General features: G+C 45.9%; 1 protein-coding gene across 2 annotated transcripts in view; it reads left to right on the forward strand.

Annotated features, from left to right (window-relative positions):
• PPIL4 (peptidylprolyl isomerase like 4) overlaps positions 1-24626 on the forward strand; it is a 521963-nt gene that overhangs the window by 138821 nt on the left and 358516 nt on the right. For both annotated transcript variants that reach the window (XM_069607668.1, XM_069607669.1), the window contains exons 6-7: positions 23245-23341; positions 23685-23801. In XM_069607668.1, the coding sequence (XP_069463769.1) occupies positions 23245-23341; positions 23685-23801 (214 nt within the window). The remainder of the gene's footprint in view (positions 1-23244; positions 23342-23684; positions 23802-24626) is intronic.

The following is a 24626-nucleotide window of genomic DNA, read 5'->3' on the forward strand; positions in this document are numbered from 1 at the left end:
ACAGACTGAATCCTCGGCTGCAGTATAACGCCAATGGGTGACTATTTTGTCAAATTGGCTCTGGTCTTATTTTTTTTGCCATTTTCTTGTTGTGAGGATTTTGTTGGGTTTTACTCTGTGCGTCGAGGCCGAGTTGGCCCTTTGTTTTGCCTTTGGTGGGCTTCAGCCCTGAAGCCCGCCTCTGGCTTCAGTGTGTCTGGAAAGGCAGGATGTGAGAGAGGCTCCTGAAACTTCCTTGTCCTTTGTCTCTTGGAATGCCTGAATGCAACCAGTCCTGATTGGCTGGCTGTCCTTTCAGGACAGCCACCCTGCTGTGTGATTGAGAGCCTAGGCTGTGCATGAGTGGGAGAAACCTGCTTAAAAGGCGAGGGTTTTGGGACTAGAGGGAGAGTCAACCTTTGGGAGAGACACCTGAAGGAAGCTTGCTGCATCCTCTTGGACCTTTGAATTGCCTGGTGAAGCCCTGCTGCTATGCTGAAACTCCTTTTTCTGATCGACAAGAGAAGCTCCGGGAAGGGACGACTTCTTCCCTTGGCTTAGTGGGATGAACTAACCCAGATAAGAACCCACTGGACAATGTTCACTGATTGGCTGTACTTCTTTGCTGCTGCCAGAACTGAGTGCCAGGAGTCGAGAAATCCGTAGTCTAATGCAATGCCTGAAATCCAGCCAAAAGCTCTAGGAGTCTCCCAACGACCCTCCAGAAGCAGGATGACCAGAGCTAGTGTCCCCTCACCAGAGTGCAGGACCCAAGGCGTGAAGGAAGCCCAACCGGTATCCGAGATCCGCAGTGGTGCTGTTTAGCGAGCGCGGAAACCGCTGATCCGAAAAGAGCCGTAGCTGCAGATGACCTCCAAATTGCTGCCGCAGGAGCCCCCCAGACGTCCTCCCTCTTGTCCCCACGACTGAGGCACCTCTACAACAGGACAGAATCCAGCTAGACTACTCTTCTTCAAACCAGAGGTACTGTTTAGACTTGGGGTACTTACCTCAGTGTCTTTTTGAGCTGTGCTTTACTCGGTTGAGACTTGAACTGGCTTACCCTTAGAGTTGATTCCAACTCTGCTTTTTACAGTCTTAACAGCTTGTGACCCTACAAGTGATTGCTACAAAACTCTAACTTTGTGCGCCTTTTTTATTTTTATTTTTTCATTTTCTTTTTATCTAAGAAGTGATTCAGCTCCATAGACTGTGCTTCAATTGACTTTGGCGGTCCTGGCTCCCTTCTAGTTCATCGACTTTGATATTTCTTTCCCTCATAGGTGGTAACTTATTTTAGACTGTTATTGCTGAGAAGGGCTTGCTTAGACGTCATTGGAAGATCTAAGTATACTCGCATTCCCTGAGAACCTGTTTAACCTTTTCCTTGCTCTTTCATTTCTGCAACCTTTCCTTTCTGCAACCTCAGAATCTGCAAAGTATAACTAGTGATCTATAAATGCCATTACTGTCCTTGTGAATGAAGTCACCTCCAGGTGTAGGAAGTGTGTAAAAGCATATCTAAAGAGTTATCCACTAACTTGTGCTGATTCTGGAAAAAATATTTTAAAGCATATTTGAATGCTACCCATCTTGCCATTTTTAAAGAACGTTTATTTAAAAATTGATGTTGCATAACTATTTATGACAAACCTTGAGCGTAAGTGTTACTTGACTACTTGTATTTGCGAATTTCATTTCTACAGCTCACATTTACCCCTCATGAGATAGGCCTGACTGATCAGTCACACTACCAACTTGTGTAGTACAGACCTATACCAAAAGGTGGGTTACCTGATACCAAGCAGCTAAGTGTTGTGTAGTCTCACACAGTGTTACTTCATCAATTTTTACCTAACAACCTTCACTTACGTGCTTGGGAACCAGCAGTGCTGGGTCCTTTCCTTTTTTTATTTTAAATTTTTCTTTACAAGCCCGAACATGGTGATGTTTGGTATTTTCCCATTCGTATGGATGGTACAGGCCTTTTTCTGACTTTTGTACCATTCGTACGAATGGATAGTCTTTTTGGACGTTTCCAGCATTACTAGCAGCATGGGATCTGCGTTTGGTAGATCTCGTTGAGAAATACAGGTGTAAAATACTAGCAAAAACGTAATTTGCATTTTTGCTTGACCTTAGTACAGGCTGAACCTAAGGTAGCCTAAACCAGATATTCCATGGAGCTTCAGCAATTGATTCATGAACATCTGTCTCCCACTGTGCCTCATATCAATGGGCTCGGGATCCCAACTTTGCTTCAAAGGTTTGGTAAACAATTGAGATCTTCCAAAATGGGACGGTGAGAGACCTAGCTCCTCAAATGTAATGTGGTCTCTGGCAAAAAAAAATCTGAACCCTGGGATGATGGCCCCAGTGTCTGAATTATCAATATTTAACTCTTTGGGAAATAAAGAAGGTTACCCAAGCTTGCAGCACAGGGAGTCTTGATTCTATTAAAGACAGCGGCACGCATTATGCTTAAACTTATTTATTTCTTATTCTCCAGCAGTTTCAACATATCTGTTAAATATCCAGTAATATTAACGATTGGAGACAAACGAAAAACATTTTTAACGAGTGCAAAAATCGTAAAAACCTCTATTTGTAAAAATGTGTGTGGGTGGGATCAAGGATTAAAACGGGTGGGGAGGGGGTTGGGTGAAGTTTTAAACCTAGTGAAATCGGGGGGGTTAGGAGGTGGGGGTTTGGCTTGGGGACCCCAAATAAAATTTTTTAAAAAAGAATTCAGTATTTTTCATTAAAATCACAGGTATCCATAAAATCATTTTGTATTTAAACACACACGAACTACAAATCCCAGAGCGTCCTTTCTGTTATGTAGTGCATCCAAACTACTTCCTCTATGGACCTTATGTCACCCCCTGTCTACGTCCCTTGCTCTGAATCAATATAATCCGAACAACTGTCTCTGGCAAGAGGTGATGGCTGGAAGGTTTAGAATGAATCTTAACCACTGGCATTGCTCTGGGCAACCCTCCAGACCACCGTTCTTTGCCTGCCAAGCCATTACAGAGGGGGAAAGACCATATGCAAATCAGGCTTGGCCCCACCCCAAAAGGGGCAGTCCATCCCAAAATGCTAGGTCACATCCCTTCTGCACGAGACCATCTAAACCTTCTAGCCATCACCTCTTTGTTTTTGCTTTGTCATCCCAAGTGGGACGGGTATGCCCAGACGTGGGTCCTGTGCCTGCTGGGCCTAGAGACCCAAGCTGCTACTCACTGATGAGGCCCAACAAGGCCGAAACCTATTTGGGGATGCTTGTGGTCTCGTGCAGAAGGGATGTGACCTAGCAGTTCGGGCTGGACTGCCCCTTTTTGGGGTGGGACCGAGCCTGATTTGCATATGGTCTTTCCCCTTCTACAATGGCTTGGCAGGCAAAGAACGATGGTCTGGAGGGTTGCCCAGAGCAATGCCAGTGGTTAAGATTCATTCTAAACCTTCCAGCCATCACCTCTTTGTTTTTGCACAGACACTACCTACACCCTCGGGTGACTTCAATAGCTAGGGTACTGTTGGCATTAATATATCACTGTTGCATTTAGTATATTTTTGGGAGTAGTTAGAGAAGAGAGTTTAGAATAAAACAAGTATTCACTGTTATTCTTAAGTAGGTAATTACTTTCTAAACAACCCCCAAATGCAAAGTCAGTTAACCCTTTCCTGGAAGGAAGGCAAAACACATAAGCAGAAGGGAGAAGAGTCGTTCAGGGAGCCAGGCCCGCCAATGTTCAGTTAGCAAACATCAAGGTGAACTGAAGCACTACTTGCAGGTAAGTAGAAATTCTTTTCCAATGTTTAAAAAGTCTTGGTAGAATAGAAGAAAATCAAAGTAGGGCCACAAGCTGATTAGGCTTGTGCAGTAAAGAAGCTGCAAGCAACACTACACATGCAACCAAGCAAGTCTCCAGTGAGGACAAGTGGCTACACAACAAGAGTTAAGTTCTCTTAGACTTTACAGTACCTTTAGGTTGAAGGAAAAAGTGCAGCAGATGACTTCTGTTCCCGTGCAGCTCTGCCGATCTCACTGTTTCTGGACCTTAGTTGTGGGGACAAGAGGGAGGGCTTCTGGGGACTCCTGCACTGCAATGGGACAGTTACCGCTCGCAACCGGTAAACTTCAAACTAGTGGCTGTTCGGTGTGTTTCAGCTCCTCGCGTCTACCGCAAATAGCAACACAGCGGTTCCTAGTTGTCGAGATGGGCTTTCCTTGCATCTGGGGTACCGCACTCTGTTGAGGGGGGCTCGGTCAGTCCGGCTTCCTGGAGCTCTTGGCCAGCTTAAAAGCAGCGCACACAAACTGGTGTTCCTCTCCCTGGCTATCCAGTTCCAGTAGTGACTGCAGTGGATACTCGACCAGCTTTGAGAGGATGTCCAGGTGGCTTACTTTGGAGTTGATTGGTCCCACCAACTCAAGGGGAGAAGTAGTCCTTGCAGGGGCTTTTTGTTGATACGAATTTGGAGTTTCAACGGTCCAGGAGTTGCAGCAGGCGTCCTCTTCAAGTTCTTCGGATTCCTTCGTCCAGTGGTAGACTCTGCCTTCCAAGCCAAAAAGCCTCACCTTTTTATGCAGCTTGCTCCCATTCATTCCAGCCTAGCTGTCAGTCACCCAGCAGGGTGGCTGTCCTTCCCAGACAGCCAGCCGGCCAATCACCTAAGAGTGCATTCCTGTCTCCTAGGAGATTAAGCACAGGGAGTTTCGGGCCCCTCCCTTGCTTTCTGCCTCCGCCAGACACCCTGGAGCCAGAGGCGGGCTTCACTTGTGAATCATGCCAAAGGGACCAAACCTGGTCTGGTGCGCAGAGTAAATCTCAAGAAGGACCTTTCCACAAAGTAATGGTGAAAAAAGACAACCTGGACCATTTTGACAAAAATGGCACCTATGGGTGCTTTACCGTGAATGCGAACGCAGCCCGCTGTGAAATACCATAATGGTAGTAAAAAGTAAACCACTGCCACCAGCCATTCAGTGAGGAAAGGGTAACATAAAAATTGTACATAAGCTTGACAAAGGGGATACTAAGGAACCTTGCCAGCACCCTATTGTAAAATGGTGTGTGCTGGGTCTAGAAAGTTACAAAGGTATGTAAAGTCAGTTTCACTTTACTGCTCTGGGAAACGGTAGTTCATCCCAGAGAAGGTATTTAAACCTTGGGGAAAGCTGAAAGACTTTCTTGTGTCACTGCATTGAAGGTGCTGTGTGACACAATGTACAAAGATGATGCAAGTCCTCAAAATCCAGCAAAGTTGTTGGGGGTCTGTAAGGTAGAGGGAATTAGCACATTTCGGAGAATTTTCCCTAACACTAGAGTGTATGATCATCCTTGTATACCTTTCTCTGACTGCTGTTCCGACAAGTTTCATGATTTTTGGTAAAAGCCCAAGGCGCTGTGTAGAGTCTGAAAGGAAGAGTCTTTAATCGCCAAACTTGCTCCCCCACCAGAAACTCGAAGAATGGCCAATATTGTGCTGCTACCGGAATTGGAAAGTATGTGTCCTTTTTTTAGATCTGTTCCTGCTAGCCAGGCCTCCTCCCGTAGTATATCCCTGAAGAGGTGGATACCCTCCATCTTGAGGTGTCTGTACACTATCCACCCATAGAGTTCATTCAAGTTTATAACTGGTTTTACTTTCTTTCTTGTGGACAAGCAACATGTTTCTGATAAATCACGGTTCTACCTCCTCGCTTAACTCCATGGCACCATTTAGCTTAAGCTGGTGATGCTCCATGTGCAGGATACTCTTATTCTGAGATACTTCATCTTCGATGAGGTCTTCACATGATCTCTAACTGAAAGCCTGATGTGGTCTGCAAGACCCAAGCATCGCTTGTCAGCACTCGCCAGCTGCTTATAAACTTTAGCATCCTGCCCCCCCCCACTGGTGGGTCAAACATTCACTCACCTGCTTGGGCTGCTTGCTATCTGCCAAATCTCCTTTCTCTGTGACTTCTGGAGGCTCTTCCTCGAGCTGGGAAGAAAGCATCCTGTTGCCAGTGTTCCCAGGATTGGGCCCTAGTGCCCTGAGGTCTTCATTGCGAGTTATAGCGACCGGCCGATCGACCTCTACTATGGCCGGGCCGTGCAAAAACCCTATCGTGGAATATCTTCATGATTGACTGCGCCTTTTCTATTCCCATAGAAGTTCCAACAAACCAGTTTGTTGCGTTTAAGTTCTCACCTAAACGTCCCTGCAACTAATGATTTATTGTCCTTGAATTTCAAAGGTTTTGTTATTCTCTGGTCTTCGGGCGTGCCCACTGTTAGGACAGTTTATCTAAAATCGAACTAAATGCTTAGTAAAACCGTTCAACTGAGGCGGTACAAGACTCTGCTCTTGGTATAAGATTGTACCACCTGAGTTCATGGTAGTGCGGACAGAGCAGCACGTCTTTTCCTCGGAGGGATAGAGGGCTGTAGAATCAGTACAAATGAAAAGGGCATACAAATGGTCCAAAGAAACACTGAAACACTATGTATTGTAAAAATGTTTTATTTAAATACAAGTAGGCCGAGATAAATCTTTGGGGAAAGTATGATCACATTATATATAACCACAAATGTAAAAAAACAACCCTATGCTTGAAGGTGCACAGACCAAAGCATATAACCTAATTTGGAACACCTAACAGGAGTTCTGGGGAAGTCAAAACCAATAGTTACTTTTAGGTTACTTTCAGTAATACTAGGGTAGTGGACCCGATCACTTGTAGTGTGACGCTCAGCAGGAACTCAAATAGTAATATCAACTGGACAATATTCTGTTCTGATCTTGTGCAACACAAAATCTAGGAACAGTATACACCTTTAACTGTTTCAGGATAAGTTATTCTAGGGGAGGTGGATTTTGGGGTGTAATATTCAATTACAGTTGGTTTTAAGTTCACAAACTAAGGGAAGCAATGACTGAAACGTATTTTTAGGGAGAATTCTCAGAAATGTGCTAATTCCCTCTACCCTAGAGACCCCCAGTTCTTTTTGCTGGACTTTAGGACTTTTAATTTCTAACCTGAAGAGAGTGAGACCTTTTTCCCCACTCTCTTATTTTTCTGCAATTTGGGCTCTGTTTCTTTTGACTTTGTAGTCTGGCAAACTCCATAGCCATCATCTTTACATTGTGACACACAGCACCTTCAGTGCAGTGGCACAGGAAGTCTTAGATTTCCCAAAGGTTTAAATACCTTCTCTTGGCGAAATTAGTTTCCAAGAGCAGTGATGTGAAATTACTTAATATCCCCTTTGTCTAGTTTCTCATGTAACATTTTTATGTTACCCTTTCTACAATTAATGGGTCGTGGCCATGGTTTACTTGTTCCTACCATTGTGTTTCTACCGCGGGCTGCAATTGCAGCTGTAGTAAAGCACCCATGGGTGACCATTTTGTCAAAATGGCCCTGGTCGTCTTTTTCGCCATTTCTTGTTGTAAAGGTCCTTCTTGAGATTTACTGTGTGCCAAACCAGGTTTGCTCCCTTTGTTTGTTTTGTCTGTCGGGATTCACTGGTGAAGCCTGTCTCTGGCTCCAGCGTGTCTGGCAGGGCAGGAAGCGAGGCAGGTGCCCGAAACTCACTGTGCTTAATCTCCTTGGTTACAGGAATGCACCCAAGGGTGATTGGCTGGAGGGCTGTCCTTGGAGGACAGCCACCCTGCTGTATGATTGACAGCTAGGCTACGAATGATTGGGATAAATCTGCATAAAAGGTAAGGCTTTTTGCATGGAAGGCCGTTGACCACTGGATGAAGGAATCCGAAGAAGAACTTGGAAGAGACGCCCGCTACAACTCCTGGACTGTTGGTTTGCCCGGTGATACCGTGTTGCAGTGCTCAAGTTCCGAATTCGACTCGACTAGAGAAGAACTGCAAAGGAAGACTTCTCCTCTTGGGTTGGTGGGACCAATTGACCCCAAGATAAGCTCATCTGGAAATCCTCTGTACTTCTGCTGCTGCAGGAACCGATTGCCAGGGAGAGGAACACCAGAATTGAGCGAGTGTCTTTAAGTCGGTCCTGAGCTCCAGGAAGATCTTCCGGACTCCCATGAAGCAGGACTGACCAAACCTGAGCCACCTCAACAGAGTGCTGGATCCCAGATGCAAGGAAAGTCCATAGTGGTATCCGAGAACCGCAGTGGTGCTATTTGCAAGAGTTGTGAGGAGCTGAAACCATGAAGTGCAGCTGATCTAAAGTTTGCCCATTGCTGCCTCTGACCTTCAATTTATAATGCTGGAGTCCCCAGACGTCCTCCCTCTAGTCCCCATGACTGAGGCCCAGGAACAGGATCTGCAGACCTACACAGGAACAGAAGACAGCTGGAATCAATTTCTTCTAACCAAAGGTACTGTAAGACTAAGGGGACTTACCTCTTGTCATGTAGCCTTGCTAGTTCTCAGTTGAGACTTGTCTTGTTTGCTTTTGCAGAGTTGCTTGCAGCTTTGCCCCTCACAAGCCTCCCAGCTTGTGGCCCTACAGTTATTTCTTTGTATACAAACACTTCTAAAACATTGTGCAACATGTTATACCTACCTGCAAGAAGTGCTTCAGCTCACCCAAACTTTTGCTCAACTAGCATTGACTGTACTTACCTGCTTAAGAATATTTTTAACCATTGTTTTATTCCATCAACTTCTTCTTTTGCCTGTATCTTCAGTATTGCTCTAAATGTACCAGTGATATATTCATGTACAGTGTCCTAGTTATTTAACTCGCCTCAGGGTGTAGGAAGAATATGTGTGCCATCCCAAATGGGTATTTACTGATTTAGAGAAACAGTGTATTTATAAGTATATATTTATATATTGCGCCCTTCTAAAGAAGGCATATTCAACTGACTGCTAAATAAATTAATAATTAAGAAACCTTGAATGCAAGTGTTTATTTTGATACTTGTCACTGTGAATCTCTGTGTAATAACCCTACAGCTCCCATTGACCCCCTCTTGAGATAAGCCTGGCTGCTCAGTCACTCTACCAACTTTTGTAGCACATGCTTATACCAAAGGTTGGGTTAACTATAGCCAAGAGGTCAAGGCGGGTGCAGTCTCCCACAGGGTACTGCATACAATCTTGCCTAACACTTATTTTAGAATAACGCAGTTAAACTCGAGGTAAGTAAAACCTATACACTTTTTACAGGAGCTATGAGCAACTTAAAGGCATGTATAAACCTAAGACTGTTTGTGTCTGTCTACAACAGACCAGGGAAAGCAAAACCCAGTTTTGCACTTTATTCTAGGTAGGTAAAACTTGATGCAGACTTCTTCTCGACAGGCTAACAGCAAGTCGGGGGAAGCAAGGCCCAGTTGGAAAATGTACACTAATTTTCTGGAAAATAGTTAAGTGAAGCCAACAGCATTACTTTTGGCGAAGAGGCACAACCAATTCACATCTGCGTTTGGTAGATCTCGTTGAGAAATAAAGGTGTAAAATACTAGCAAAAATGTAATTTGCATTTTTGCTTGACCTTAGTACAGGCTGAACCTAAGGTAGCCTAAACCAGATATTCCATGGAGCTTCAGCAATTGATTCATGAACATCTGTCTCCCACTGTGCCTCATATCAATGAGCTCGAGATCCCAACTTTGCTTCAAAGGTTTGGTAAACAATTGAGATCTTCCAAAATGGGACGGTGAGAGACCTAGCTCCTCAAATGTAATGTGGTCTCTGGCAAAATAATTTCTGAACCCTGGGATGATGGCCCCAGTGTCTGAATTATCAATATTTAACTCTTTGGGAAATAATGATTACCCAAGCTTACAGCACAGGGAGTCTTGATTCTATTAAAGACAGCGGCAAGCATTATGCTTAAACTTACAAGTGAGTAAAATATTGTGTGTATATACTTTTCAGAATGGAGAACCTTTCTAAGGTAAGTAATAATAACTTCTGTAACTTAACTCTCATAGTTGGTTACCTTGGTAATCCAAGTCGCACTCTTGTGTGATTGGCCCAAACCACTTAGCATGCTTGATTGACAGCTAGGCTGAGTGAATGGGGGTATGCTGCATAAAAGCAGGGCTTTGGGGACTGGAACTTCAGAAGTCGCCACAGGTCCTGAGATTCCGACGAGGGAGAAGCTGAGCCGACCTACCACGACGACACCACCGGTGGAGCCCTGGGGAACCGACTCACCACTTCCCGACGACAGAGAAGATCTCCCGGCTGGAGAGGCTTCTTCCCCTGACTGGTGGGCACAACCAGTTTACCTTCTTTCTTCGCACCCCAGGCTGGTTTGTGGTCGTACTGCCCGTGCCAAGCACCCCGGCGGCCGGATAGCCACTCACCACTGTACTGCGAATCAACGGACCGCTCCTTGTACCTGAGAAACTCCCCGGTTGGTTTCTTCCCTGGCAGTGCAACGGACTCCTGTCTTCCTCCCCGACGAGATCTTCTCTTCCCCCAGACGAAGCACCAATTTGCATCCGCTGCCAGGAACAACTGCCCCCCGCTGGAGTATTCTCACCACTTTAAGGTACCGTGTCCGCCAGGCCTCCCTTTCTAAAGATTGCTACAAGTTAATAATAACCCCTTAACCTTCTGGGCTGGCCGCCTTGACCCTCTAACTGGTCCCTTTCTTTGGTCCAACTCCTTTTTGAACCGTTACAAGACTTTTGTGCACTGCAACCGTGTGACCTTCGACACATTTCGTTTTGATCCTCTTAAAGCGGATCCGGCCTACTGAGTCTGAATTCACGGTGTTACTTTGCCTTCCTCTCGTGTGTTCGTGAAAAAGTGTTGGGATCTGTTCAATTTATTCTCTGTTTTTCTCTCCCTTTTTAAAACGAGTTAGAGTGCCATCTACGTTAAGCGCTCACCGCTATCTGAAAATAAGTGGGGCTTTACTTAAGACTTGTCTAATATTCTTTTAAGGGAGCGTATATCTTTTAGTGACCATGTTTTTGAATTGCTTACTTTTAGTGCCTGTGTTTTTTTCTAGATGTGGTTTTAAATAAATAATTATATCTCTTTTACACCAAGCCCTGGTCAGTGTTTACTTGTTCTACTGTGTTCTCTTGACCTATTGTGAATACTCTGTATACTGCTTAACTCTTCTTGAGGGAAGTCTGACTGCTCAGCCACAGCTACCAAAGGAATCAGTGTGATACAGACTGCTACCGAGTGGGTTTACTGCCAAACGCCTGTAGTCTTAAATCTTTTGCAGTGGTCCCAGAGGGAACTGCACAGGTTTCTGCCTAACAGACGTCCCTCGAGCCAATGTCCCTTGACAGCCTCCGTATCGGCGCCGACATCACCACGCGTATAAATACTCTCGCGCAGCGTCCGTTGCTCAGTTCCGTTTTTCCACGCTTTGTGGGGCCTCGGAATATCGTTGCTCAGTTCTTCAGTCAAATATATCGATATATTGCTCGTGAATACCGACTCGTACTCGATGGCTTCCTCACCCGAACCAACGACTCCACAGGTCCGGCTTCAAAAAATGTCGACACTGTGGAAAGAAAATGTCGTTGACGGATCCTCACAGGATCTGTTTGTGGTGCCTGGGAATCAAGCACCATTGTTCGGAGTGCGAGGACTGCATGTCCATGACGGCGAAAGCCTTGAAGGAGCGTAAGGGGAAGCTCGAGAGAGGTAAGGCAGTTAAAACTTCTTCGAAAGTTTCCTCGGCGGAGTCGAGACATTTGTCTCCTCGCCATCATAAGACATTCTCGTTCTAGGTCTCGAAGCAGTTCCCAGCACTCTTCGAGATCTAAGCATTCAAAAAGACGTTGAAGATCCCCTTCTTCGTCTTCCATTTCCGCAAAAAGGGTCTCCTGCCCCACAAAACATAGCTCTCAGGCTGAGTGGGAGGACTTCAGGAAAAAGATGCTAAGCATCATTGAGAAAGCGGCCTCGACCCCCTCGAAGACTGCTGAGGGTGATACCCTGGGTGAAAGACCCAAGAAATCAAAAAGCCGCGAGTCGCAGTACCCGGCGAAAGAAGCCACTCGAGCGTCACGAACCTTCGAGTAAAGGCAAAGTTGCGCCTTCGTCGTCGAAGATCCCTTCGACACATAGATCGGCGTCGTCGACGCAGTTATCGAAGGGTTCTTCGACGCACAGGTCAGTCGAGTCGACGCCGTCTTCGACGCCGAGAAAGGATAAACCCACGGCCTCAGACATCTTGGTCAAAGGTCCAGAGGAGGATCCTGTGGTGCCATTTCATGCGGCATTACAAAGCACACCTGAGGTAATCCCAGCAGTTAACAAAAAACTATCAGCTAAATATCGGGTGTCTTCTGCTGACCCTGAATATTTGTCCAAACACCCAACTCCGGAGAGTCTGGTTGTTCAGGCAGCTACTTCAGCAGGTAGTAAATCTGCTTACCCTGCTGTTCCACAGGAAAGGGGTGATAAGAGATATGACTCTATGGCCATAAAAGTCTTTTCCGCATGTAGCATGGCGTTGAAATCCATCAATGCTACTTGTACGCTCGCAAGGTTCAGCCACACACTTTGGGAGTGTGCTTCATCAGCGGCTGACTGCCTCCTGGAGGGAGAAGAAAAGGAAGCGTTTCTCAACATCATTAAGGATGGTAAGGACACAATGTGCAAATCCCTTCAGACTGGCATCAATTCTGCTGACCGTATCAGCAGGGCCATGGTGGCAAGTACAACAACCAGGAGATTTCCTTGGTTGCGAAAGTCTGGTTTTGCTCCAGATGTGCAAAGCAGACTCTTGAATATGCCCTTTGACGGCTCTTCTTTGTTTGGTAAGAAGGCAGATGACAGTTTAGAAAAACTACAAACACCAAAGGCAGCAGCAAAATATCGCCCCTCAGGAACCTCTTGGAGAGGTAAGTCCTTTCGCTTCTATTCCGCATTCGGAACGGGCAGAGGATAGCCAGTTCAAAGGAGTCAGAAGAAATTCACCGAGGTGGACGGGGTAAAAATACAAAAGCAGCAGCAGGTGCCTCTTTACCCTCGGCATCTGCATCAGCCGCCTCCAAACTGCACTGAGGACTCTCTTCACAAAACACCAGTAGGGGGCAGGTTAACTCAACATCTGACGGAATGGCAGGCTATTACGTCAGATGCTTGGGCATTGGAGACAGTTGCCCGCCTTTTCTACGCATCCCTCAGTCATTCACTGGGGAACAGCTCTCAGAGTTCCAGATCCGCTCCTCTTGCAGGAAATTGTAGACCTGCTAGAGAAAGGTGCCATAGAACCGGTACCTGTAGCGGAGAGGAACAAGGGCTGGTACTCCCCCCTACTTTCTCATACTGAAGAAAGAGGAAGGACTGAGACCTATCTTGGACTTACGAGAATTGAACAAGTTCCTCAGGAAGGACAAGTTCAAGATGGTAACTCTCTCTCAGATCCTTCAGGCCCTCCAGCTCCAGGGTTGGCTGGTATCTCTGGACCTCCAGGATGCTTATTTCCATGTGCCAATCCATCTCAAACACAGGAAATACCTGAGGTTCGCAATTGGCGGCTCTCATTATCAATTTAGAGTTCTGCCATTTGGGCTGACCTCCACCCAGAGGGTCTTCACCAAGCTAATGTCAGTAGTGGCTGCAAGTCTAAGGAGGCAAGGGATCCACGTCTACCCCTACCTGGACAATTGGCTGATCAGAGCTGTATCTTCGGAACAAGCTCAGATCCATCTAGATTATGTCTGCCACTTCCTTCACCAACTGGGCTTCTCCCTCAATTTAAAGAAGTCACAGATGATACCATCACAGAGATTCCAGTTCATTGGAGCGGTCCTGGACACTTCCCTGGGAAAAGCCTCGCCACCAGAGGCGAGGGCTCAAGATATTCTGCAGATGGTCACCAAGTTTCAAAATGCCCAAAGTCTCCCAGCCTTCGACTTTTTGAGGTTGCTAGGCCTCATGGCATCCTGCATCTTCCTTGTGCCAGAGGCTCGTCTGAGAATGAGATCTCTTCAGTGGGCACTGAGGACTCAGTGGTCACAATTCTCAGGGAGAATGACAGACCTCCTTCAGATTCCAGACAAGGTGGCTCGAGACCTTCACTGGTGGGCCTGCCAGAAAAACATCTTGAAGGGGGAACGGTTTTGGCAACCATGGCCGGAGATAACAGTAGTCACAGATGCCTCACTGACGGGGTGGGGAGCCCATACCAACGATTTGACCATCAGCGGTCGTTGGTCTCCATCGGAGTCCAGACTACATATCAACCTGTTAGAGCTGAGAGCAATCAGACTAGCGCTGAAAGCTTTTCTGCCATCTGTACAGGGGAAAAATGTCCTGATAATGACAGACAACACAGTGGCCTTGCACTACCTCAACAAAAGAGGCGGCGTAGGATCACTACCACTGTGCAGAGAGGCAATGCAGCTCTGGTTTTGGGCAATTCAAGAAGGAATCTCTCTATCGGCAGTCCATCTAGCCGGAGAGAAGAACTCGACGGCGGACGCTCTGAGCAGGCAGGGCACAGTCTCCCACGAGTGGGAACTAGCTCAGGAAGTCCTTCAGGAGATCTTCGCCCTTTGGGGAACCCCTCAAGTGGATCTGTTTGCCACCAGTACCAACAGAGTGCAATCTGTTTTGTTCAAGGGGATTTTCCCCCGAGAGGAGTTCTAGGGGACGCGTTCGTAGTGGACTGGGAGTTTCCACTCCTGTATGCGTTTCCTCCAGTCCCTGTCATTCGTCAAATGATCAGGAGGTTGAGAAGATTCTGGAGAACCATGATCCTAATTGCCCCAGACTGGGCCAGGAGAACGTGGTACCCGGACCTTCTGGACATGTCCATCTGCCCTCCAATTCGTCTTCCACTCAAGGAGAATCTTCTCTCACAGAAGGGAGGTCAGGTTCTCCATCCAGACATCAGAACCCTCAACCTTCACGCCTGGCTTCTGAAAGGTTGAGATACAAGGATTGGGACCTCCCTGATGACGTCATGGAAGTGTTGCTTTCGGCCAGAAGGCCAGCAACAAAGTCTTTATTCCGCTGCCGTTGGAACAAGTTTTGCAGCTGGTGTAGAGAAGAGAATATCGACCCCTTTTCCTGTGGTACACCAACAGTGTTATCCTTTCTACTCTACTTGGCAAATTCAGGCCTTCAAGTTGGCACTATCGAGGGCGATCTCGCAGCGCTATCAATCTTCAAGCGCACTGCGGAGGAACCTTCGTATTTCAAATTACCCTTAGTAATAACATTTCTAAAGGGATTAACTAATGTCTACCCTCCAAAACCTTTCCAGGTTCCTTTATGGGACTTAAATTTAGTCTTAAATTTCCTGATGGATACTCCTTTCGAACCACTCGACTCTTGTTCGCTAAGATTTCTCACCCTTAAAACTATCTTGTTAAAGCCACTAATATCTGCTAGAAGGGTCAGCGAATTACAAGCTCTATCTTGTAAACCTCCTCATACAATTTTTCATAAAGACAAGGTTGTCCTACAGGTGAAGCCTAATTTCCTCCCAAAGGTGGTTTCTGAATTCCACATCACTCAGATAATTACTTTGCCTTCATTCTATCCGCCTCCCCATCCGGGGAAAGAGGAAGAAAGGCTACATAGGCTGGACCCAAGGCGGGCTTTAAGCTTTTACATCAGCAGACTTGCTAGGATTAGGCAAGCAGACCAACTGTTCGTGGGTTACTCAGGGCACAAGTTGGACTACCGATAACAAAACAAACTATTTCCAGATGGATTATTTTGGCCATCCTGGAATGTTACAAACTGGCAGGGAAAGAGCCTCCTCAAAATCTTACGGCTCATTCAATCAGGGGTATTGCAGCCTCCTCGGCCCTCCAAAGAGGAGTTCCGGTTCGAGACATATGTGCGGCTGCCACATGGTCGTCCGCACATACCTTCACAAGATTTTACAACCTGGATTCCTCTTCTAGTCCAGAGACTAGGTTTGGCAAAGCCGTATTACATTTGATTCATTCCTAAAGGAAACATGGCGTTTTACTCCCACCTCCAATTGCACACCACTGCTATGGGAGTCTATCAAAGATCAGGAATACGTCGGAGGACACATTCCCTTCGAAGAACAAGTTTCTTCTTACCTTGTAACGTTCTTTCGATGGGATGTTCCTCCGAAGTATTCCTTATCGCCCCTCCCATCCATCCCCGCAGTAATACTTCCCTTGTGGTTGCAGCTTACGCTCCTTCAAGGTCAACCAATTAATGTAGAGCAACTGTTAACGTCAAAATGGAACTGAGCAACAGACGCTGCGCAAGTCTATTTATACGCGTGGTGACGTCAGCGCCGATACGGAGGCCGTCGAGGGACATCGGCTCGAGGGACGTCGACGCGCAGTGCCCTCTACTGAAAACAAATTTCCGAGGCCAGCAAGCTGGGAGATGATCCATCAAAGATAAGGAATACGTTGGAGGAACATCCCATCGAAAGAAAGTGACAAGGTAAGAAGTAACTTGTTCTTCTCATTTCTAGGCAAAAGGCATAATCCTTCCCTCATTCATGGAGCTTGAGCGTTCTCAGTGGCAGTAGTAACTAGGGTCTAGCGTCCAACAGGCAGTGTCAGGATAGGTTCTTAATTAGCAAAATCAGTTCCTAAGGAAGACTGTTGGAACAAGTAAGTGGTTTTCTTTAGAGTTAGTTGAGGGTGCAGGGGCGTCGCAGAAGACCCCTAGAGGATTTTGAAGGGGCCTGGGTGAACTGTTTGAGTGGCCTCCCAATCACGGAAACCCCCCCCCCCCCAAAACTACACAGGAATCACAAGCGACTTAAGTTAAGTAAATCCCCAAGCCAGCACAGTACCTCAGCAGAGAAGATTTTGCAGCAGGAAGACTTCAGATCTTCAGCCAAAAAACCTGGTCGGTGGATTCCTTGTTGTGGTGACTGAAAACAGGGCCTTGGAAGGGACTTTGCAGCAGGGATCAACTGGGAAGGCTCTAGGCAAGGGTCTCCTCGCAGCACTCTGGTGAGGGGGCTTTTCAGACTTGATTCGTATCTCTGGACATCCAGCAGGATGCCCACGAAGTTTCAGCATTCGAAAGACTGTGCACCACACATTAGCTCGAGGTCCCATGGTATTGGGGTATTGCAGCCCCGCAAGGTCGCAGCACAGCGTGTGATGGCTCAAAATGCAGGTCTTCTTGGGTCCAGTGGGTCTCACCAGGCACTGGGTCGTGGTTGTCGTTGAGTCCCCAGGTCAATTGGAAGGAAGGGCTACAGCAGGTTCTGGTTACACAGCAGGCTCTCCGGTCGCTTCATATAGTTTATGCTGCAAATTCTTTATCTTCCTCTTCGCCTTTGATTCCAGTGGTCGACTACCTCTTCAGATTCCAGGTTCAGACTTTTATGCAGGGATCCAGCCAATCAAACGGCCTTGCAACATTCAAACCTGGGGAGTTGGCAATCCTTCCAGGACAGCCAGCCTTCGTTTGAACTGGATTCTCGCACTCAGGCTGGAAGACAAAGGGCTGCAGAGTTTTTGACGCCTCACTCGCTTCCTGCCTTCACACACTCTGGAGCCTGGGCAGGGAGTCCACAGGACTCCCGCTGAAGATGAAAATCACGCGAAGGAATTTCCCACCCTGGATGTCAGGGGAAGGAACGGGGCAGGACAATGAACACTAAAATGGTGAAAAAAACAAGACCGGGCCATTTTGGTAAAATGAGCACCCATGGGTGCCTTTACCGGGGCTGTGCAAACGGCCTGCAGTTAAAGGTGCACCGAATGAAGTGTATCACTGCCACCAGTCTTTGAAGGTATGTTTGTAACTGTAACAGAATTGTTAGTGTTTTAGTGTGAAAGGGGATACATTGCATCTCCCCAGCACTCCACATAGGGTGGGGTGTGCTGGTTTCACCAAACATGTAAAATTGATCCAAAGATCCTTTCTACCCATGGGAACTGTAGTTCTCTCAAGTTATGCCAGAGAAAGTTAAAAGGAGAGCCCCTAGGGAAACCCAGCAAGAATAGGCATTAATTGCTAAAAAGGTGTTGGTGGATAACTTTTAAAAGACACTATGGACAGTCTGAATCTTTTACTCTTTATAGGTGTCATTTTTTCTAAAGTGGATTAAAGGTTCCTACTCATGGGTATAAGAAGAAATAATCCACCAGTAAAATCAAAAGTTTCTGGGGTTGACATAGGTCAGGAAGATCTATCATTAATATGAAAATCTTACCCAACACCCACTGTCCATTTTAGAACACTACCAGACCACTACACATGACTTTTGGCCCTGGCCAGTGGGCAGGGCCTCCAGCTGTGCCCACTGGGTTAGTCTATCTCCCCTATAATACTATATCCCACATAATGCCATTTTGTATGGAATTGTGAATCCCTTCACTTATAATATATATGTGCTCTTCGCCTTTGCAACGAGAATGCGCTGCATTAAGCCGATCCTGAGTTTCTCAATGCTTTGGATTTCTTGGGTTTTGTTGCAACAAGTTGATGATTTACAAACGTTTTTTCATTGATTTTCAAGGATTTTGTTATTCCATATATTCCTGTGCCACTAGCCCACAGTCCATTGTAAAACACTATCAGACCACTAGCCATGGCCAGTGGTCACAGCCTTTGGCCGTAGCCACTCTATATTTTGAAACACTTAGAACCCATCACTCAGTTAATCAATCAGACTGAGTCTTACCTGTTTTAACAATGGTATTATGTATAAAAGATGGCAGGCTTTGAGAACTCACAGTTCTTTTTAGGCATGTGTAGTGGGATTACATTATTTGCCAAGGATCACACACCTTAATTAAGCAGCCTGCTACAAACCCCTTGTTTTATGGCCGGTCTCTTGGTGACTGTTGGCATACATGGCACAACCCCAACTAACCGCATTTAAGCAGCAAGAAAAAGCGAAAATAATTACTGGCTTTAAGAATAACATATGCACAGGCACTTTGGCTCCCTTAGCGAAAATCAAAAGCTGCCCCCTATGAATATACGGACGGTAAGTAACCATATATCTGAAAGTGAAATATACAAATGTAGTTCCGTTGGCCTTCCCCTTAGAAGAAAGTGCGCAAGACAAAATAGCAAAGTAATGAACACCAGAAAAATAACTGGAGAGAAAATGTTCCAAGAAATATGCTGGCAAAGTATAAAAGGTGCTCACCTTTTAAACCCAGCAATCTGTAGTGAAATATTCCTGGGAAAACAAAATCCCAATAAGAGACATGTGCTTGTGATCTTGTGGATAAACATCTGCACTGGGGATCTTGTGGATAAGCGTCTGCACGGGGAACATCCCAGCACTGCCCCCTACCTTCTCGTTCATTCGGCCCAAGAAGCTTGTGTCTGTGGATACCTTTGCATCTACTTTCCCTGCTCCTCCTACTCTTGCAGCTGACTCATACTCTGACACAGCCTTTCTAACCTGCATTATGCCCGTCATGAGAATCCATCTGAAGCCTACACCCAAGTGCAACTATTGGTATGACTCCGACATCGCCTCCCTGAAACGTAAGTGCAGGGTGGCTTGAGAGGAAGATCTTTAAGATGCATCCTCTGGAGAAAAAAAAAGTGGCCTGCTCCAAGCGCAATATAGACTATCCTGTCCAAGAAGAGTCTGCATCCAAGCCCGCATCTCTGCAGCCTTGAACACGGCCGAACTGTTGAAAATCTGCAAGACCAATCCTTCTGTAGTCTCCGCCTCTCCTGCACTCCCAGGCTCTCTGTATGGCTCTGGCTTCTCACTTCATCACTAAAACTCAGGAAATCCTGTCCTTTCTCGCCTCTTTCTCGCCTTTTTTTCTCTTGGACCCCCTCTCCTCCTCTTCCTTTCTATCTGACAACACCTGATTCTGTTGCTAGACAAATCCTGTCTAGGAGTGTCGTCCAAACTGGTGCTCACCTGCTCCTCCCGAACCAACAAAGACCACATTAACACCCTCGCTCCTGCCTTGGCTGATTTCTGCAGTCACTCTTTTGCCACTGGATCTTCCCCTCACTACTCAAGCACTCACTTGTGCACTCCCTCCTTTAAAAAGCCTTCTGCCAATCCCACCTGCCCGGCAAACATTCACCTTATCTCCATCACGCCTCTCCTGGGCAAACTCCTGGGGAAAAACTGGCCATCTCCCAGTTAACCCTCCACACTGAATCTGTTGGTTATCTCCATGAGGCACGGAAACTGCACATCTGCCCTCTAATCGGGACTCCAGCCTTCCTTTTGTCGTCATACTCCTTGACCTTTCCTCTGCTTTTGACAAGGTCAATCACTCCATACTGGTAAATCGACACCGTGAGAACCTGGCATCACGGATCAGGCCCTGGAGTGGTAGACCACCTTCCTCCTGGACTGATCCTCCCAGGTTCAACTTGAGTCCTTTCTCTCCACCAGCTCTACGTGTGGTGTTCCCCAGGGCTCTATCCTCTCACCCTCCCTCTTCAAGGTCTACTTGGCCCACCTGATCTCTATCTTCTCTAACTTTCAGTCTTATGCGGATGACACTTTGCTCTTTCAGGCTCTGCTCAACCACCTCTCGTCTCATTCCTGAACGTTTATCCGTGATTCAGGGTTGGTGCGCCTTCAATAATCTCTGCCTTAAAGCCAGTAAGATGGATATCCTTCTCATTGGGACCCCTGCTTTCCCTCTCACTCTGGCCACCCTCCTTGGGCCACTTCTTTCGCCTTCCTGTGAGACAAAAAACCTTGGTATAATCTTCGACTCCACTCTCTCCTTTTCTCCTCACACCACAGACCTTGCCAAGAAGGCTCACTACACGCTGCACCTCCTCAGAGGTATTCTTTTTTTTTTTCTCTCACTTCCCCCGGAAGTTGTCTCCAGAGGCCTGGTTCTCTCTAAGCTGGACTACTGCAACAGCCATTCTCAATCTGCCGTCCTCTACTATCCGCCCTCTGCAATTAATCCAGAACTGGACTGCAAGACATCCTTGGCCTCAAGCCCAGGGAACGCAACTCTCCAACCCTGAAATCGCTCCACTGGCTGCCAGTGGCTACAAGTATCAAGTTCAATACCCTGTGCATTGTTCACAAGGCTTTATGGGGCCAGGGCCCACACTACATCCAACTCGCGCTTCCAAAATACCTTCCTTCTAGAGCTCTTAGCTCTGCTGCCTCTAACTGAGGGTCAGATGCTTCTCCAGGCAGAGGGTGGGATAGACCGCTCTCCTCTGGAATGGCCTCCATGCCCTCACAAACTTGAGCCAGACCATCTTATGTTCCTGAAGCAGTTCAAGGCCTTCCTTTTCTTCTCTGCTTTCTCTCTCTGCCTCCCTTGCGGACCTACCTGTCACCTGTCTGCAGCGCTGTGTGGCTGCTTGGCTATTCGCAGAGTCTTATTGGGTACCGGGCTCCTCCATGATCAGTCTCCCCTGCACTGCCTCTGGGCTTACAGCACATTTGGGAGATGCAACTAACTCCTACAGTCCTCGGCCCTGGCTGCACTTACCCAGAGCCGCACTGCACTTCGCTCTCTGCCTCCCCCCTGGCACTTTGCCCTTATTTTATTTGCATTTGTATAGCGCACCTGCAGCCCAGAGGCATCGTGACGCTGTTACATGAGGTGTGTGAAAATGTTTCAGTAGGAAGATTACATGTGACCGTAAGGTCTCTTACTTGCAGGTACATACGTCAGCAGTAATACATACAGAGTTTAGTCAGACCTAAGAAAGCAATTGGGTGGTATTAGATTAAGAGTTTTGTTCTGATTGCTTTGTGGAAGGCTTGGTGAGACCTCCCTCTGCCCCCACCGGCACTTTGCCCTTCCCGCTGCCCCCCCAACCCCCCTTGCACTTTGCCCTACCCTCTGCCCGCCCCCCCTGGCACTTTGCCACCCCCGGCACTTCCGCCCCCAATGGCACTTTGTCCTTCCCTCTGACCACTGATACACCCCGCCTGTCCCCCCACCCCCGGCACTTTGCCCAATTCATAACTATAATCTACGTGAATCATCACATTTTCCATAAAATTGAACCAGGACAGTATACTATTCAACATTACACTCATAAATCATTAATTTTAAAATAAATTAAGTAGAAACCTCACAGAAAGCGCAGTCACGATGCCAATCCTCCTTAATTCAATTGATCACGTTCACTTTAACGCACATTTAAATGCGAGATTACATATATATTGGTGTTTGTCGCTGACAAAAGGATTCATTCAACAGGTTGATTCTGATGAAGCAGACATATAATGGATAATGCTTTTATTTTTCTGCTTTGGTTAAAAATTAAGGTTTAGTGTTCTTTTGTAGTAGTCCTGTATGGATAACCTGACTAATAAACTCTGACCTGGCTCCTTATAAACTGCATCTCCATGGAGAATCTGAATTTGAAATGTAAACGGCTTATTTTCTTGTAACAACCTTTGTTTCAGAGTACCTACATATCACTGCTAATATACTAGTATCTGATTAATGCTGGCGCTGTTTCGCAGAAAGCTGAACTCTGTACCTCTTCGATCTTTGGAGATGGGGTCTGTATAAAAGAAGGCCATGTTTGCAAGATTATGCCTTTTTTATTGACCATTTTAAACTTGTAGAATACAAAATGCTTTATATAATTCTACTGGTAATGACAATGTATTAAGTCTATGCTTTTATCAGCAAGTTTAACTTTATCTGTATAACTTATACTGTGGATCGAGTTATCCTCTCGTAGCAGAATCATTAAACCATAACCTTCGAGGTGGGCCTGAGGTTACCAGTCAGGTAATGGTTGCCAATTTTGGGATGTTGCTGTGAGGGGTGGGGGGGAGAGGTGTGATAGCTAGGAGACGGGCGCAGGTAAGTAGAAACTGCATTATGATGTTGTGGGGAGTGGAAAGTGGTGAGGAGTGGAGGCAAAGAATGCAGAGAGCAAATGCTTATACCACAGGGTTGAAGATGGAGAGGTTGGGGAGGTGCTGCCAACTTCTCGAGAGGGTGAAACGCAGGCATAACTTATAGGTAGTCTGCCTTCTGAGTTTACGGATTGAATCGGAAACCCCATGACATGGCCTCTTGGGTGCTAATACAATATCCTTTGTTTTGCCTAAAATTCTTTTGTGTAACATAGCTGCTCAAACAAGCTATGTTTGCATCAAGTGTTTTGCTGTGAAAAGAAAAACGTTATCCTGTTACATTATATGGATGAAAAGCCAGCACAATGCACATTTCCTAATGATACAGATTACATCATTTATATACAAATCATCACCACTACCATAATTTTGCATGCTGTAAGGTTTGTGAAGGTCAACCACTTCACTTTGAATTGTTATGGTTAAGACTATGCAAAAATGTTAGAAGAATAGTCTGCCTTATGAGCATTCTTCTTTTTGTGGAGCGGACAGTTCAAATGCATGCAGCCATCTTGATTCACGTTCTTAATTGCCGACAGGATCAATCATACCGTCATTCTGGAAGATCCTTATGATGACCCTTCTGGTTTGCCAGTTCCTGATCGCTCACCCGAACCAACGAAAGAACAACTTGATGTAAGCAATCTAGTTTGTTTGGGGGTCATTATTGTAAAAATAGGCTGAGTGGTTTACAAGTGCCTTTGACCCCTGTTGAGAAACCCAATAATTTAAACCTAGCGAAGTAATGACTGTTTTGAAAAATAGGCATAAAGTACATTTCAACCCGTTTTTTGTTATTCTTTAATCTGGACAAAATGGCAGTATTGTCCTGTAATCTTATTTTTTTTCTTTTGTTATTGAACTTCAAAACTGTTTAATTCATGTTTTTGTTGGGGTCTAAAATATGTAACATTTGGTAAGAGATCCCAGTGACCTTATTTTCCACTGCCTAATATCCCATTTTGTGTTTGTCATGAAGAGCGGCAGGATAGGTGCAGATGAAGAAATAGACGATGGCAAAGGAAAATCTTTGGATGAAATTGAAGAAATTTTGGCAGAAAAAGAGGCACAAACTCAGGCCGTTGTATTGGAAATGGTAAAGTAACTTGTGTCTTGCTTTCAAATGCTTTACTTGCATAATTTTGTTCAAAACCAGACTAAAAGCATAACTTCACTTCTGAGTTACCCTCCTAACCTGCCTCTCATCTTCCTTCTAGCTAACATTTATCCCTCCCCTCTTAGGCTCTGTCCCGCACTTTCTCTGACTCCACTCCAGCACTGAATCCATCATGGTCACATCCCCAACACAGCTGGCCATACTGCCTACCTGCGCTTAAAAATGTCTAATGAATGTTGGTTGTTCTTTATGTATAGCCACCCAAGTGTTGTCCGTGGTGACTGTTCAGTTTACTCCCCTCCACGACCTGGTCATTATGCCACTCAAACTCATCCCATTGTAAGATGCTCAATACTTCCTCTCAAATCTGATTTCTGATCTATTGTACTGTCTTTTGTGATCAAAAGAGCATTGTTCGTCCCTGTATATGAATGTGTTTTTACTGGTGGTAACAATTTTAATTTGAACTTTTGTGAGAGATAATATTGTGGTCCTTTTTTACATTTTGGCAATTTCTGAAGGTCAACGTTTACATTATAAGCAAAGCAATTAAAATCTATATATTATATGCCTGTTCAAATATTTAAATGAGCTATTTGGCCATTTATTTGTAGTGGGACATTGTTGTTTCATAGTTTAAACTACTACTCTTTAATAAGATTATGTGGAGAGCAGAGGAAATTAAGACAATTGTTCAGGTGGGGCATCAGCGGGCAAGGGATAGACTTTACCATTGAGCTTAGGTTTGGCACTAGTTATGGAAACACATATTGGACTTTCTGGAAAGTTTTGATTAGGACCTGA

Source organism: Ambystoma mexicanum, chromosome 4q (genome assembly GCF_040938575.1).
Source record: "Ambystoma mexicanum isolate Mex_15411 chromosome 4q, UKY_AmexF1_1, whole genome shotgun sequence".
In the NCBI taxonomy this organism is placed as follows: domain Eukaryota; kingdom Metazoa; phylum Chordata; class Amphibia; order Caudata; family Ambystomatidae; genus Ambystoma; species Ambystoma mexicanum.